Raw genomic sequence first — 16,899 nt, forward strand, 5'->3', positions numbered from 1 at the left:
ATTAAGACAATAACACATATCCATTCCTGATGGATCTAGATGTCGATATATAGAATTGGGGAAGATGATCGAGTTGCAGAGATATATATGCAATTGATTTTTTCTTTAAAAAACAGAAAAAGAAAAGAAAAGTATATATGCAATAATATTATTACGATAATAAAAAGTGTTCAAACTTCATTGTTACAAGTGTAGAGAACATGTATACCAATAAAACAATTGATGCGTTGTTATACAAGTAAAATATTAATAATATGGAGTAAATTGTTATGGTGTAATGAGGATCTTTATATTGTAATTACTATCCTTTAAGAAGTTTTTAGTTATGTGACGACGTTTCTACATAGTTTATCGATAATTGAGGTGAAAAGTAATAATCAAGGTCGATTTCATGGTAATTCTTTGTATGAAAACCATTTGCCTCATAAGCGACAAATAGTTGAAAAAGTAGTAATCAAGCTTGTATTTGTAGTAATTTTTCCAATTACAAGTTTGAAAATTATTTTACCAATCTGACAACAAATTGTCGTAATAATGGTAAAACTGATATACATATGATAAATAAATTGTTTGTGTAATAAAGTCCTTTAGCTAGTAATCAATACCTTACTTTATGTAAAATTTGTTGTGATTGAGATAATTACTTATAATACAACGTGTTTACTATAAAGTACAACAACTAAGGTATAACTGATAAATATAGTCGTATTATTGATATTACTTGGAATACGTATTTTTTAACGATAATTTTATCTCTATTGACAACGAATATTGTAAATATTAATAATCAGACATAAATTATCTGAAGTCGTTAATCTTGTAAAATAGTTCTTTTTTATGTAATTATGGTCATTTTTTAAGTAAATTACAACATTCATAATATTTTTACTACAAATACCACATTTAACGTATTTAGTGGTAATTACAGTGGTAAACTAAGTAATTACAACATTGACGACCCTCATTACACGTTTTTGAACAATTCACGTATAACATAATTAAAAGGTCCTTAAAATTGTAATTTTTTTACACATGTCATCATATTACTGGATGACATGTTCACCTGTACAACAGGTTGTTCATTTTTATATATTATTTTTAAATAGTTGATGCATGCTATGCATCAACTCACCCTATCCTTCCCCATATATAACAAAGGATCGAGAAGCAAATATAGTCTGGGTCCCGCTAATAGCCCCTTTATACATGCTCCACAACTCAACTACTTAATTGTGAGGAAATAAATCTCGAAGAATATTGAAGTGCCCTAGGAAAATAAACGCTCAAGTCTACTCTATATAATCAAAAGTCAAAATTTTAAAAATTAAAATGTCTCTTTTACAGATATAATGTTATTATCTTTTTCATTCAAATCTTATTTTTTAGTACGAATTTATATGTTGAATCCGTGTTTTGATACAAACTTATCAACTTATGAAAGTTAATTCCAAGCCTTTTTGTACAAACAAACAACTTTTTTTTTTGAACTGAAACAAACAAACAACTTGGCTTTGATTTTTAATTGTTTTTAGGGTAGAAATGAGGAACATATTAGATGGATCCAAGTAGGAAAATGAAGATATATTATTTGGAAGTAGAAACGTGTAGCCTTGACTAGATAGTGACAAATATTGGAGCCGACATTTAGAAAAAGAGCATGCAGATGATGCAAGTGTGCATGCACTTGCAATACCATTGCACCAATTGGCGTAGTTGAATATGGAGCTAGTGGTTGACTGACTTGCTAATATGGACAGGTCGAGATTAAACCCTCACTTCTATTTGTTACGCGTACAAAACAAGATAGTGCACTTCTGCACTAACTACAGGCTTTAATTTTGAGGCTCCATTTGGAGGTCAACAACATATTTTGGTTCCATTTGGATGCCTTGCATTATAAGATAGGTCCTGAGAGTTAAATGTTGATATCGTCATCTTTGTTACGATGAATGAATGAATGAATGAAACTTTTCTTATGATGAATGAATGAGATTCACTTAAACATAGCTCAGATTAGATTATAACTGTCCAGTTAAAAAAATTATATAAATGTTAAAGTTTATATAGCTAATTCACTGTATAAAAATTCCAAGAATTTTGAATGTGAAAGTGTTTTAAGAATCATAAGCTATGATAGAAGCGATACGCGCATCTTCGGATATAAGCAAAGTGTTTGATAAATTAAGAAAATTTATTTAGTTCAGTGACGACGATAAATATGTCGGTCAAACACCATAAAATGTTGTAATTGGTGGTATTAGATTGGTCTTTATTTCGCTTGTAACTTTCATAAATGGATCATAATCTGAAAATGAACAAGACAAGAGGAGTTGGAACTTACGAATAAGAGGAACGTACACAACTCAAGTGGCGACAGATCTCACGATGGTCGGAGGGGGAGGATTCGGAGGAACCCAATTGCAACCCGTTTTGATGCTCATCTTCGATACGCCACCGTAAGTAGCTAGTTATGGAGTATGATGGACCAAGCAGCTAGACATAAACAAAATGGTCCATTATTTACCGGTTCCATGGCCGAAGGTGGCGATTGGGCCGGAAAATAATCGGACCACCCAGTTCGGTGGTGGTTAGGCTGCTATTGAACCACCTTCAGTGGCAATCAACTGCAAAGGCTGCGTGAAAACAACAGTAGTAGGCGGTGGCAACTGAATAACACTCTTATTGCTCTTGTCATTTCGTGTCCTTAATTATTGTGTGTGACAAAAGCAGCTAGTTTGAGATACAAAGACAAAACAGAGGGTGTTTTTTTACCACCATCCCAACACTGGCCCTGTTAGCAGCCGCACACTTTTGCATAATTGCTGTCTTTCTATTTTACGCTTCTTTAGAGTTTAGACACCCCCCATATCAGAAATAATATATATTTTTTAATTCAATCACAATTTCACAACTAAATAAGATAACCTGCATTTGATTTAGTGACGTCAGTATATCTTTCGGAAATGAAAGATTGTAAGTTTAACTTACACAAAGACTAGTCATAACAATCGAGTTATTTATCTGGAAAAAAAAAACAATTTGTTTAAATCTCTTAACGAAGTAGCGAGGAAGCATTGTGGCGGCACCCGTTTGAGGTTGCAATCGCATACTGAGACTCCGCTCTATTTATTTTTACAATTGGGTAGATTATGATACTAATGTCTTAAATTTTAATACGAATTTGTAATTATTTTGTTGGACGCTGCAACAAGAGGGTTGCCTGAGTTTGTTTTGAAAATAAAACCTCCTGCCGCTGAGCTGCTTCGAACAGAACCGTCAAAATTCAATTTTACCCTATTTCTAAAGGGTGTGGAGAACACCTAATCAATTGTTCAATATTCGAATTTTCCTACTGCGTGTTCATCTCACTATTACTGTAATGGGAAGCTGCACTAACAGAAACAACTCTAGAATTGGGGTTTTTACCCCTAAAGATCACATCATTCCTTGTTCTCCATATCTGCCAGCAAATAATAATTAATTTCTCAAAAACTGAACCATCAAACGGAATATCAATAAACCAATTATGAAGAACATTGAAGAAATTGTCCCAATCTAAGGGCGGTGTCATATTGGAGGTTCTCCAAACTTCTTAGCAAAGCTGCAACAACCAAATAAATGATTAGTAGATTCATTATCTTCATTACAAAAGGGGCAAAAATTATCTGGAACCTGACCAAAACGTGAAAGACTATCACGAGTTTTAAGCCTTCCTCTAAGCAAGAGCCATCCAAAGAATTTAATATTTGGTTGAATATCCAGTGACCAAACTTTTTTGATCAGATCTATTCGACTATGTTTGTGGTCATCCTATAGCTGAAGCCAAGCTCCCCTAAAGTAGTTGTTTGCCTAGTATCATAAGTTGTTGTGTGTTTGTGCCCTACTACATGAAATTATATGTAAAAACTTTAGGCCTAAAACGAATTGAACGACAAAGAACAAAAAAAACAGTTTATTTGGCAAACTAACAAAGTATGTTTAAATTAAAGTTGTCGTTTTCATGAAATTTTGTTCAGATATTAAGCATGTTACAAAATTTATTTTGCAATTATTGTGACATGTTCTCATGGTATATGCTATGTCTATTTAATTTCATTAAATGATTATTTTATTAGCATGTCATAGATTATGCTGTTATGAAAAAGTATGACATTGACAAACCTCCAACTGTGATGAAGTATTTTCACGAAGCATAAAAAAATGTGACCGTTACGATATTGATCGATCTCGCTATCTAATTCACATTCTAGGAAAATTGATTAAACTTGGTTACTTATTAACGTGTTGATTAAATCTATTCACTTTAGTTTATGAAGACAGGCGACTCAACTATTTGACATATTGGACTCAGAAGAAATTGAGTGTCATTGTTGGGCTTCTGATGTGGAAATCACTTTTGTGGGAAAAAAGTACATTTCCCATCAACCACTTCTCCGACACCAACGATAAACCAACGATAAAGGATCATCTGAAATGGTGAAAGTCAATGTTTTTCAAGACAGTTATGAAGACGTAATCACTTATTTGTAATTAGACTGTTGTTTAGTCTTAAAGTTTATTTTGATTAATGGTTTGGTGAATTAGATTTTCTTGAGAAGACCTTAATTTGATTATCGTTGGCTTATTAATAAATTTCGGATTGTATTCTAAACATTGAATTTATTTGATTCATATTTACTGTAAATAAATACATGGTTTGACATAGCATTGTAATGATGAAAAGCAATGGATCAAACAAATAAAAAAGAGAATTTATTAGAATGAAAAGCATATCATTCTACCTAAGTCAAAATACTCTAAAGAATATGAGGTTTATTTTTTGAATTACGTACATACACTCTCATATAGTTGTAAGAAAGGTATCAACACGAAATCGATTGCTTAGTAAGACTAATCACAAATTAAAGTAATTGTAGCTCTGTATGCACCAAGAGCTAATCGAACCTTGTTAAAGTTTCATAAATATTTGTGTCAACGGTTATCATATGAAAAACCCACAGTGAGAATGGAATAGAATTACCTCAATTAAATGTGAAAAAAAACACATTTTAAAAAATCTAACGAGTCACCTACAATGAAATGTAGGATACTGACTCACACAAGCTTTGACATGACCACCTAAAACATCCTAGTGATGACATGATGATCCATATTTTAAAGAACTTACATGGACATCCCCTACTTTTGAATGAGATAATAAATGGGATAAAAGTCGATCACACTACAATGTGGTGGCACCAACTCTGACCGCTAGACACTGACCGGTCCTAAGTAGTGCTACTCCAACGAAGCCATTGCATCCTAAAGCACATGATACACAACCTCAGTCCCATTATGCCTTTATTGATTCTTTCAAAGGCAATCACTCGTTTTGCATAAGCCTGTTCTTTAGCATAATCAGGATCGAGACCATCCTATGCTAAAGATAACCAAAATATTTCATTCTTACGAAGAACATCGTGATTATTGTAGACTTATCTATCCAGAAATGCAGACCATTGAAGTATTTTATGGAGGACATTCCGACACTGGTCACATGTCAAATACTTGTCCATAAGAAATGTTGCATTTGGAAAACTCTGATCTCATGTTATACATATTATAAAGGCTCACCACCCCGATTATATAGTCTATAGGAATTGACAATGCTAGGAGTTAACATCAAAAGAATTTGATGATTGTTGCATGTCTATCAGGATCAATGTAGTGCATCTTATACCCCATTTACATACACAAAATGGTCTCACAGAAGTAATCATAAATGGTGGTTAGGGCACTGGTTATGCGCACCAACCTGCTTGCTAGCTATATCGGCTTGGGGTTATGTAATATTGCACACAGTCTTACTTACTCGTTTTTAGACCCACAGCTAGCCAACCATTTCATGCGTACCAGTTGGTAACTGGACATGAGCCTGAAATTTACGCATACTTGGTTACGCAACATATGTGTCTATTTCGCCTTCACATTGTATTAAAATAGGGTCCTCAAAAACAAATAAGTATCTATATATGTTGGATACGGATCTGCAACAATTATCCGCTATTCGGAACCCTTACAGGCAATCTCTTTACCGCTTGATTTGCGGATTGTCACTTTGATCAGACAGTCTTCCTGTCGTTAGGGGAGATAAAAAAAAAGAAGAATTTTCTAAGGGAAGGACATAAATTGTCGTGGTTGCTCCATTCAGTCTCATCCTGATCCCTATATAATTGATATCTATAACATAACAATTTTGATGCCTGATGCATTTAAAGATATTGCCAAAGTGACGAGATCACATACACCAGCTGCAAATACCGGCAAGGTTCAAAGTCCCCAATAAGGGGCACGTTGCCGCAGATAGAGGCGACGCAATCACATTTAGTGAAGGTGTGGTTGAGGCCGTGGCTCCCTAAGGGAAGGGCACCTGATTCGATCGAAACTTGTCTAAAGAAATTAGGCGGATAAGACACAACCTCATCAATGTAAAAAATCTCTCTATGAGATTGTCTCTGATTACAGTTATGTCCATGAATCAATACTGAAGGATGGCCCGATATTTAAAATGATTCCAGAGACAAAATCTCAACGAATTATGAGAGTATACACATTGATGATATATTCACACTATTTCTTAAGGAATCATAGAGCACGAATGTATCAAACCATGCTTTGTTGAAGAATGTCAACAAAGAGCATATTGGCCTACATAAAAGTTCAATCCAGGAAGAGCTAGATTCTCTGACAAAGAGACAGGTATTTGGTTTGGTTGTGCTAACCGTACCAAGTGTAAAGTCTGTAGGACATAAATAAGTTTTGGTCAAAAACCGTAATGAGAAAAATGAAACCCTAAAGGACAAGACTTGCCTTGTGGCGCCAAAGTTTCTCGCAACGCTCTGGATTGACTACAAGGAGACATGTTCTCCCACAATGAAAATGTAGCTCATAGATGTGGTTACTACATATCTCCATAGGGTTCTTGATTGGGAATATTTATGAAAGTGTTTGATGGTCTTACACAATCCAACTCAAGTAACTCTAAACCACAGAGTGAGTTTGCAGTTAGAATTGAAACGCTTAATTACTTTTTAAAAGTGACTACTTGGTTGGGAAGAGATACAAGATGATGAACTATATATGCTCATGCATACTCATAAAGGAAACGAGTTTCAGATTTACAATGGTAGTTATCTATGTTGATGATACGAACATAGTAGGTACTCTTGACGAAATAAGAGAAACGCGAGCTACATGAAATCCGAAGTGAGATGAATAATCTTGGGAAACTCGGTTAACAATGAGTTTGTGGAATACTAATCCACCAGTTTGCATGTGTCCAAAGTCCAAAGGATTCTCAGGCAATTTATATGGACAAAGTGCATATTGTTAGCACTCCCAATGATCGGTCGATGTTTGGATGTAAAGAAAGATCCATTTCGTCTAAAGGAAGATGATGAAGAAGGGTTGAGAATCAGAATTCATTCTCTAAAGTCCAATAGGCACAACATTATACTTAGCCTGATGAACTAGATAGGATACAACATTCTCAAAGAAATTGTAGTTAAACTTAGCTCAGCACCAGCGTAGTGTCATTGGAAGGTCTAAAGAACGTTTCTTCATACGTAAACGAACCATTGACTTGGGTTCATCGTATCCCTATACAAAGACGAAAGGAATGTAGATGAAACCGCAATCCCCCACATCAAAACCTCGAACAATGCCTTGGTCAATGTTTACTAATGTCAGGTATCTATAATCAATAAGTCATTCCCAAACTAGTTATGTAATCATCATTGGGAACATGATGATACCTTGTGAGAAACATTAGTCTCTCCTTAAGATTCAAGTGAATCAAGTATGGTCCGAGGAGAATATGACATACTTGTTTCTCAAATCACATCCTAAGGATATATCTGAAAAGCTTGTGAGAAACAGAGGAATGCAAAGACGTTTCTAGATCCCTTGATTGATGTAAAGATCAGGGGAAGTGTAGACTTCAGTAGGAATCAAACACATATAAGTGCGTTGTGTTTTTTCCCTTCGACCAAGATTTATTTTGTCTCACTGGGTTTCGTTACTCTGCTAGATTTTTAATGAGGTAACACCCCATGCATCGGTTTAATTTTGACTTGGCACAAAGGGGAGTGTTGAAGGAAAAATGTTTTATATGTGCCTTCGTCGCCTTTATCAAAGTAATTGACGAATAGTAAATTAGGAAATTATTGATCAAGGGATGTAACGGCTCAATCAATTATCAATTAGTCATTATTATTATTATATACGATATAATTACTTTTGTAATCTCACCTCTAGGAGTGTATAATGAAATGAGTAGACCATTTCTTATTCTCATTTTACTTTTACAATTTGAAGGACATACGGACTATGTGGAGCGATTTTTCTGTTGGATCTAATTCTTGAGTTTAGGAGAAATTTCTGCAGTTAATAAGTTTTCAATGAATAATTTGCTTGTGAGACTCGACACCTCAACCCCAAGGTTATTGCGTTCTAAACTCCAATTGAATAATTGTTATAAATTTTTAATATGAATCACAAAATTATTTTTGACATTCATTCAATTAAGAAATGCTGAGAATGATAATCAAAGGAGAAAATAAAACTTAAACAATGTGATTAAACCTTGATGGAGAATTGGAGATGATCAAGCCATGTCACAGATCTAGAGAGATCCCCAATTTGATATTATATATGCTTGAATGGTGACTCATTGCACTTTCCCATAGTGCTAGAGTGCTAGACCCTTCTGTCAGATGTATTATGGGATCATCAACTATGATTTTTGTAATGATCAAAAGTTAAACTGCAACAAATAATGCTTAATTATCATAATGTTTGTAAGATAAGACTCATAAGTCATAAGAGTGACCCGCCTCAAACTCTTGAGTACAATTTTCCTTTTTCCTACCAGATGAAAGGCTTCTTTTTTGAACCGGCCAGATGTAAGGCTTTAAAACAAGCAACTATATGTGATTCACCTCAATCTTGAATTTCCGAAATTACTTCGTTACATTCTTACTTAATTTCTTTTGTGTGGTGTTCATTTCATCATTTGTTGGAATCACCTAAAGTAATAATTCATACCTATTCACATTTAATTTATCATATGCCATTGATTCGTCCCCATAAATATGTAAACAAAGCAACCAAGTTCATGATAACACTACTTATTGTGTACTCATAATCAGGCAGGTATAAAAATTCACAAAAGAAATCATGCAGATAAATTTCTGAATTATTGTGTGTATTTATACAGATAGATATCAGTAAATGAGGACGAGTAACATAACGAACAAAGAAAACAAAGATTAATGGAGGTAATTAAGGCACGATAGAAATGGAGAAGTTTACTGTCGGGGGGCAAATGTGTTTAGGGTGGTTTGTGATTGATTTTTTTTCCCTTAATTTTGTTGTGATTTTATGTTAAATTGATTAGTGTATTTATTCTAAAACACTACGCTCGGCTGGTCTATTTTAGATTGTCTGACCAACAAGCTTGTCGGAATAACGAACAAATAGTCGTGATATTAATCAATAACTAAAGTCTCACGAGTCCATTTATCCTTGTAATTTTTATTCGCAAATCTTACAGGCTCGTTGATCTGATAGTCCTAAATGAGGACCTTCTTTTGAACAAGATTACCACGTGGAAATCGTAACGGAGTTATTTGTAACTATCCAAAAGAAAAAATAACGAAGATACGATAAAGACATGATTCGGCTATAAAAATACATTATTAATCAACCAAAAACTACTAAAACAAGAGATCATACTCAACACTTTCAAAAAAAAAAAGAGATCATACTCAACAATTTGGGTAAATAGTTTGGTGAGGAAGATTACCAAATCCATACACCCATCAAATCATGTCTAAAACCTCTGAAACTCCGTAATATCCCTAGAATGCGAGAAGCTTAAAAACCAACGAAACAAAGAAATGATGATGTACGGACCACCCGTTCAGACTTATTGGCAAAAAAATCTTGTACCATGGCTTCTTCCTAAGTTGGACCGTCCATATCTGGGTGATGACAGCCTAGAAATCACAGAAGGGCGTCTTCAGTAAATTGCCTAAAACAGTGTTTGGGGTCACAATAATTCTCTGAGATTTCTTTATTATTACAGCAGGGGAGACGAGAATGGTGCATTAGCTGGAATGGGCGGGATTACCGGAGGGTCAAACAAAATCCCACAACCGGCGCCGGACCTGGTTCAGTCTCTGTCGGACCCGATCCATTATAACTCCCAGAGACCCGACCCGGAAAAACATTTGTAGGCTTGTAGCAGCTCGATCAGACCACCAGAGACCCAGTGTTGTGACACTTCCCAACTTTCGCATCACTTTCTGTCACATTAGTAAAAAAGAGAAATCTCAGCCTTTTCTTTCTCTCTGTTTTTTTTCTTCTTCTTCTTCAGTCTTCTAATACTTAAAACACAAGTAGAGTTGTAGTTGTACTTGTTGTTGATACTTGATAGTCCAAACTCCAAACTAGGGGGTTCTCTCTCTCTCCTCTCACAGTCATAGACCAAGGACCCAGCCCTTTTTCTCTCTCTCTAGAATTATTTTTGGGTTTTTGGTATTAAGAATTAAATTAATGGGTTTTTCATTTCTGTTTATGGGTTCTTCATTTTCTCTCTGATTTGTCAACTGAGAGAGAGAGGCCGGAGAAAGCAGAAGAAAGTGGAAAACAGATTTGTCTGCCTCCCCCAACATTTTCACTCTTGAGATTCAAAAGCGTGTGAATTTCAGGTAAATAGTCTTCCTTTTCGTCTTCTCATTTTTTCCTATATATATATTTAGAGAGATGAAGTTTGAGAGTTTTGGGAAGAGATAGATATGCATTGTTATGGGCATGTGTAATTCTGGGTTTGGGTTTCTTGTTTTCTTTGATCACAGTCAACCAGAGAACCACGTAAAGGAGCCGAGCCGAATAAGGTGGAGAAGAATGGGATGTGTTTGAGCCATGGTGGATCAGAGAAGAATAGTATTGTTGTTGTGGGTGGTGTTGCTGTTCGAGCCCACATTTCAGCAACCGAGTCAGCAGCCACTGAGTTCACACGCCGACCGAGTTGCTTTGCTTCAGCTCAGATCGTCTTTGGGTCTGAGGAGCAGGGACTGGCCCATTAAGTCAGACCCTTGCTTGGTATGGAGGGGTGTTGGATGCAGTAATGGTAGAGTTGTAGGGATTAACATTTCTGGGTTTAGAAGGACTAGACTCGGGAGTCAAAACCCACAATTTTCGGTTGATGCTTTGGCCAATTTGACCCTTTTGAGCTCTTTCAATGCCTCCAATTTCTTGCTGCCGGGTTCCATTCCCGACTTGTTTGGCCAAAGCCTCGGGTCTCTGCGTGTTCTTGATCTCACTTGGTGTTCGGTGAATGGTCCTATTCCATCGAGTCTTGGAAATTCTACCAATCTGACTAGTCTGTCTTTGTCTCGTAATAACCTTACTGGGACCATTCCTGCTAGTTTGAGCAACCTGGTAAGCCTTTCGGTTCTTGACCTCTCTCAAAATCGGCTTACTGGATCCATTCCCACATCTTTTGGGAATCTCAGGAACCTTTCTGTTCTTGATATTTCTGGGAATTACTTATCCGGGTCACTTCCCTCAGGCATTGGGAACCTCTTGAAGCTTCAGTCTCTGAATCTTTCCAGCAACATGTTGTCTTCTTCCATTCCTCCTGAACTTGGGGGCCTTGATAGCTTGGTTGACCTTGACCTCAGCTCCAATCTATTGTTAGGCCCGCTGCCTTCGGGTTTGAAGAACTTGCAGAGAATTCTAGTTGCAGACAATTTTCTTGGTGGTTCTCTTGGTGTGCTCTGGTCAATGCCTCAATTGAGTTTTATTGATGTGGCTGGTAACAATTTCACTGGTTTGCTGCCCAATTCTAGCTCAAATGCTAATGCCACTGCTGCAGTATTCAATATTTCTCGAAATTCGGTTTATGGGGCTATTACACCATTAGTTGGAAAATTTGGTGTTGTTGATCTTTCAGGTAATTATTTTCAAGGTAAAATACCAGGCTATGTTGGCACCAATGCATCTCTTGACAGCAACTGTCTCCAAAATTTGAAGAATCAGAGGACTTTGGTTGAATGTTCATCGTTTTATGCTGATAGGGGTTTGAGTTTTGATAATTTTGGGCAGCCAAACTCAACACAACCTCCTGCAGCGGCACCGCCTGGGAAGAAGAGTAATAAAAAAGTGATCAAATTGGCATCAGTTTTAGGAGGAGTTGGTTTGATTGTGGTTGTGGTCTTGTTTTTAGTAATACTAGTCCTCTGTTCACGCAAGCGGGGAACTACAACTCAAAGGGGGATTGGTGTGGGGCCAGTTCCTGCAGGCAGCAGTCCCCCACCAGCTGGAGGACCGGTTAACTTTTCTAGTGTAGGAGATGCATTCACATACCAGCAGCTTCTTCAAGCTACGGGTGATTTCAACAGTACAAACTTGATGAAGAATGGCCACACTGGGGATCTCTTCAGGGGTGTCTTGGAAAATGGGATCCCTGTGGTTGTTAAAAGGATTGATTTACGTTCGATTAAGAAGGATGCGTACTTGCTGGAGTTGGATTTCTTCAGTAAAGTGACAAGTACAAGATTTGTTCCCTTTCTGGGACACTGTCTAGAGAATGAGAATGAGAAGTTCATGGTGTACAAATACATGCCAAATGGGGACCTATCAAGTTCTTTGTACAAGAGTACCAACACCCTGGATGATACTTCGTTACAGTCATTGGATTGGATCACTAGATTAAAGATTGCATTAGGTGCTGCAGAGGGTCTAACTTATCTGCATCATGAGTGTGATCCACCCCTCGTGCACAGGTACTTGTAAACATACCTCTTATATTTGAAACTTTTAATTATTTCCCTTGTATTTTTCTTTTGTTCTGCATGCAGTCAGGTTAAAGTACTTTCTTGATGCAAGTTAGTAAGTAATAAATTACATAGAATTGTTTGTTTCTTTTTATGAGATGCATATACTTATTTATTTATTGGTTCTTATTGGACATTTTAATAATAAGCAGTAATTTAATGGTGTGGTTATGATTCTTAGGGATCGTCTGCAATATTAGAGTCAAAACTATGTGTGTACAGAAGTTGAGTTCGAGCAACATCCCCTTGATTATTACAATACCCCTTGATTAAATGGCACAATGGATTTACTATAATTTTCTTTCTTTCATAATTTAAAGTCTTAAGAAATTGCTTTTACATTGTTTTTAGGCTTCATTGAACTGCATATATTACTCTATCCACAAAATTCTTGTTTTTAGCTACCAAATAAAAGCAAGGATCACCAAATTTATTGAAGATGCTCCTGTGGCATCAGTGTAGAAGTTTATTAAATAAATTAGCATTTAAGGGGAAGATAATACATTTATTTGTTTTTGATTAGAAAATGGCTGAGCCTCAATGATTTGATCTAAACTTGTTAGAGGTTGTTATATTATCTTGACGCATAAAGTCAGATGCTTGAATGAGTCCAATGCCTATTTGACTTTAGACCAAATCTCTGTTTTTAATATCAGGCTATTGGAGTGGATTAAGTTATGGAGTTTTGCACATCCAAACGTATAAAATTGAAGGAAAAATGAACTACAGTGATGTATTCCTTTGACTTTGTACCCAAAATGAAAGTCAAATAAGCTAAATTCTAATTTCATGTGCTCCCTGGTAATACGTTATCAGTTAAGGATTTCAACTGAGACTGATGAATCTGACATGTTAGTTTATAAGAGTTTTCATAAATGTAATATAGAATAGAAGTGAAATTAGCAAGATGTGGCATAAAAATTGCAACCATCTATATGTTTGTTTGTTTGTTAAATATAAATGTTTCTTCTTTAAAGAGTGTTTGTCAAATATAAATGTTTCTTTTGTAAAGAGTGAACACCTCTTATGTGCGGCATCTTTTGCACTTCCATCAACTGCATGTTATTTTCGTGAGAGAAAGCAACTTTTTGTTAATGTTCGCACTCTTGTGGGTGGCATTGCTGAAATCTTATCACCAGGGCCACATCATAGTTTTTATACCTAGTTGTGCAACTAGTGACATATTTTGTTTTGGTCATTATAGAGATGTTCAAGCAAGCAGTATACTTCTTGATGATAAATTTGAAGTGCGGCTAGGAAGCCTGAGTGACGTCTGCGCTCAAGAAGGAGATACTCATCACAGCAGGATTACTAGGTTGCTGCGTTTGCCACAGTAAGTATCCTAATAATAATTGAAATTAGTCATATACTTCCCAGATTAATATTTCGTCAGTTTATATCTATTTTTATGTATTATTATTATTATGATATTTATATGTTGCTTGCTGTTCAGCTAGTTGTTGGGATACTTTTAGCTTCTGATAATCCTTTACTGCTTATGTGTTCGGTTATCTTCATATATATGTAAATACGTATGAAATGTGGATTCTGTCTTGCTGTCTAAGTAATAAATTTCTTCAATGTAGCATCCATACTAAATGGCTTATGATGGGTTCCTTTTATTACCCCACCAATTTTGTGTTTAAGATCCTCATTTGTGCTCTCTACGTTATCCTTTTCATAGATACAGTTATTGTCTGTCCCAATATATTTTTATCTTCTCACGGTATCAAGGAATAGTCTGCATAAGGTGTTAATGTTTGGGGAAGTTTACTCATTTTGTGTTACCTCCCTATACAAAAACCTGGACACTGTTACAGTGAAGTAATGTCAAACCAAGAATCCCTACGAAAATTTGTATATGGTTGCTCCTCAGCTTTTCTGAATGCGTGTACACCTTGTAATAGATTAATTTACTTAACTTTTTTATTGATTTGATGTATTTGTGTGTCTTAACAGTTTTTTTTGTTTTTTTTTTGAAATTGCAGGTCATCCGAACAAGGTGCTTCTGGTATGTACATATCTGATTATACAATTCTTATAAAATTTGCTTATTTTCATCTCATTTTAAGATTTATATCACTTTGTCCTTATAGGACTAAAAGAAACAAGTGCTTTCCTTGGGTGTTTTGTAATCATTATTTTTTTCTATATCTTGGATCTTTGAATAATTAATATGTGACCGGCATTTTAAAAAGTATCTGATGCTCCATTTGTTTTGACGGAAGGTGGAAGTTTCTTTTTTTTTGTTTTCTTATGTAGAAATAAAAAAGTACGTAATGAAAAGTATTGTGTTAGACATACCAAACATGAACTTTTTCTCTCTTACTACCTTGCATAAGCATATAGATATCTATAACATGCATATATAGCATGCAGTTATACTCCAAAACCGAAAATCACTGCTGAGTTTTATGTTGTCCTTGAATGGCCAGGTTCATCAACAGCATCATGTGCCTATGACGTCTATTGTTTAGGGAAGGTGTTACTTGAACTGGTAACAGGTAAATTGGGCATCAGTGCTGCCAGTGAATCCCAATTGAAGGAATCGTTGGATGACATACTTCCCAACATCAGTATATATGACAAGGAACTTCTGAACAAAATTGTGGATCCGTCTTTGATTGTTGATGAGGACCTATTGGAGGAAGTGTGGGCCATGGCTGTTGTGGCCAGGTCCTGCCTAAATCCCAAGCCCTCAAGGCGTCCACTAATGAGATATATTCTCAAGGCTTTGGAAAACCCGGTCAAGGTCGTAAGGGAAGATAGTACTGGCTCTGCAAGGCTCAAAACCGCCTCTTCTCGAGGGTCATGGAATGCTGCTGTATTTGGTAGCTGGCGCAGCTCATCTGAGGTAGTGGTTATTCCAGGAGCGTCAGGTACCAAAGTGGAAGGAGCAAGTGGTTTGAAGCATTCAGCAACCACCGGTTCGCAGGGAAGTGGCCAAAATGGTGGGGGTGAACATTCATCCTCACGTAGACGGCATTCTAGGGATATTTTTCCCGAACCATCTGGTGTACAAGATGTAGAGAGATATGACCAGGACTAGCCAATTAATGTTCATTGTTCTCGATTCTTTATCAATAAATACAGCAGGCTTATTTGAGTGCCTGTTGTTGGTACCACAGCAAGCTCTTGGTTTTGAAGTGAAGTGGTGTTTCGAGCAAATTTTTGTACATTGGAGTTGCTGCATGGTTCACAGCTTTTCTGGGGGGCCACTAATTTAGTTTGAGCCTTGAGGATGAATCTGGATATAGATAATTTGGGAGGTGAGAAGGATCAGGGGTGCCACAGGCGGATACAGAGTTGATTTTTATTGGAGGGCTTCTGTATTGACAGAAGCAAGCTCAAATTTATGTGCAATTGATTCATTGTCTTGTTTAGTTTCTGGTCATATGAAAATGTAAATTTCATTTGTCAAAGATTTCTTCATCCAAGTTAGGTCTCACATTTTGGTTCAGGAAAACACCACCAGAAATGGCAATTGAACAGAAGAGTGCTTTACATATACTGACATTTCAGTTCTTTTTGTTTATAGTCCATTAGTCCATTTGAAAGAGTTCAAGCTCTGATATTAGTGACCCCATACTCGTTCGGGCCAATCCGTATTAATGAATGGATAATTGTTCAACCTGCAACTCATCCATCTTTCTTTGTTTAACAATGGAAGTGTTCAAATCTATAACGAACCAAACACTGGTACGAAACACACCAAGACTACTGACGTTTGTAATGCTTTATGGAAGGATATCTAGACAAGGCTGTATGCAATGTTTGAGGTGTGGACATGGTTGTGAATCGCTTCCTCATGCTTTGGTAGGCTGCAAAAGAAGCACAACTGTTCCTGATGCTAATTGGAGTGGCATTGCTTTTTCATGCCGAATTTCCTGCCAGGCATACAAAACTATGTCAAAAGTAAAGTTCCATATTTGCTGGATGATCATGGGAGATGGGTTGAACCACCAGAAATCAGTCGGAAATTCCCTTAACCAATCTCCATTTGAAGTTTGTGAAGCTC

At 36.2% G+C, this 16,899-nt stretch overlaps 1 protein-coding gene across 1 annotated transcript; it reads left to right on the forward strand.

Annotated features, from left to right (window-relative positions):
• Positions 1 to 10,965: 10,965 nt before the first annotated feature.
• On the forward strand, positions 10,966 to 16,517 carry LOC101300403 (probable LRR receptor-like serine/threonine-protein kinase At2g16250-like). Its single transcript, XM_004289627.1, has 4 exons — positions 10,966 to 12,830; positions 14,086 to 14,214; positions 14,870 to 14,892; positions 15,317 to 16,517. The coding sequence occupies exons 1-4, from the start codon at positions 10,966 to 10,968 to the stop codon at positions 15,928 to 15,930; spliced, it is 2,631 nt and encodes an 876-aa protein (XP_004289675.1). The 3' UTR covers positions 15,931 to 16,517.
• The last annotated feature ends 382 nt before the right edge of the window (positions 16,518 to 16,899 follow it).

The sequence above is a fragment of the Fragaria vesca genome, linkage group LG2 (assembly GCF_000184155.1).
Source record: "Fragaria vesca subsp. vesca linkage group LG2, FraVesHawaii_1.0, whole genome shotgun sequence".
Taxonomy (NCBI): domain Eukaryota; kingdom Viridiplantae; phylum Streptophyta; class Magnoliopsida; order Rosales; family Rosaceae; genus Fragaria; species Fragaria vesca.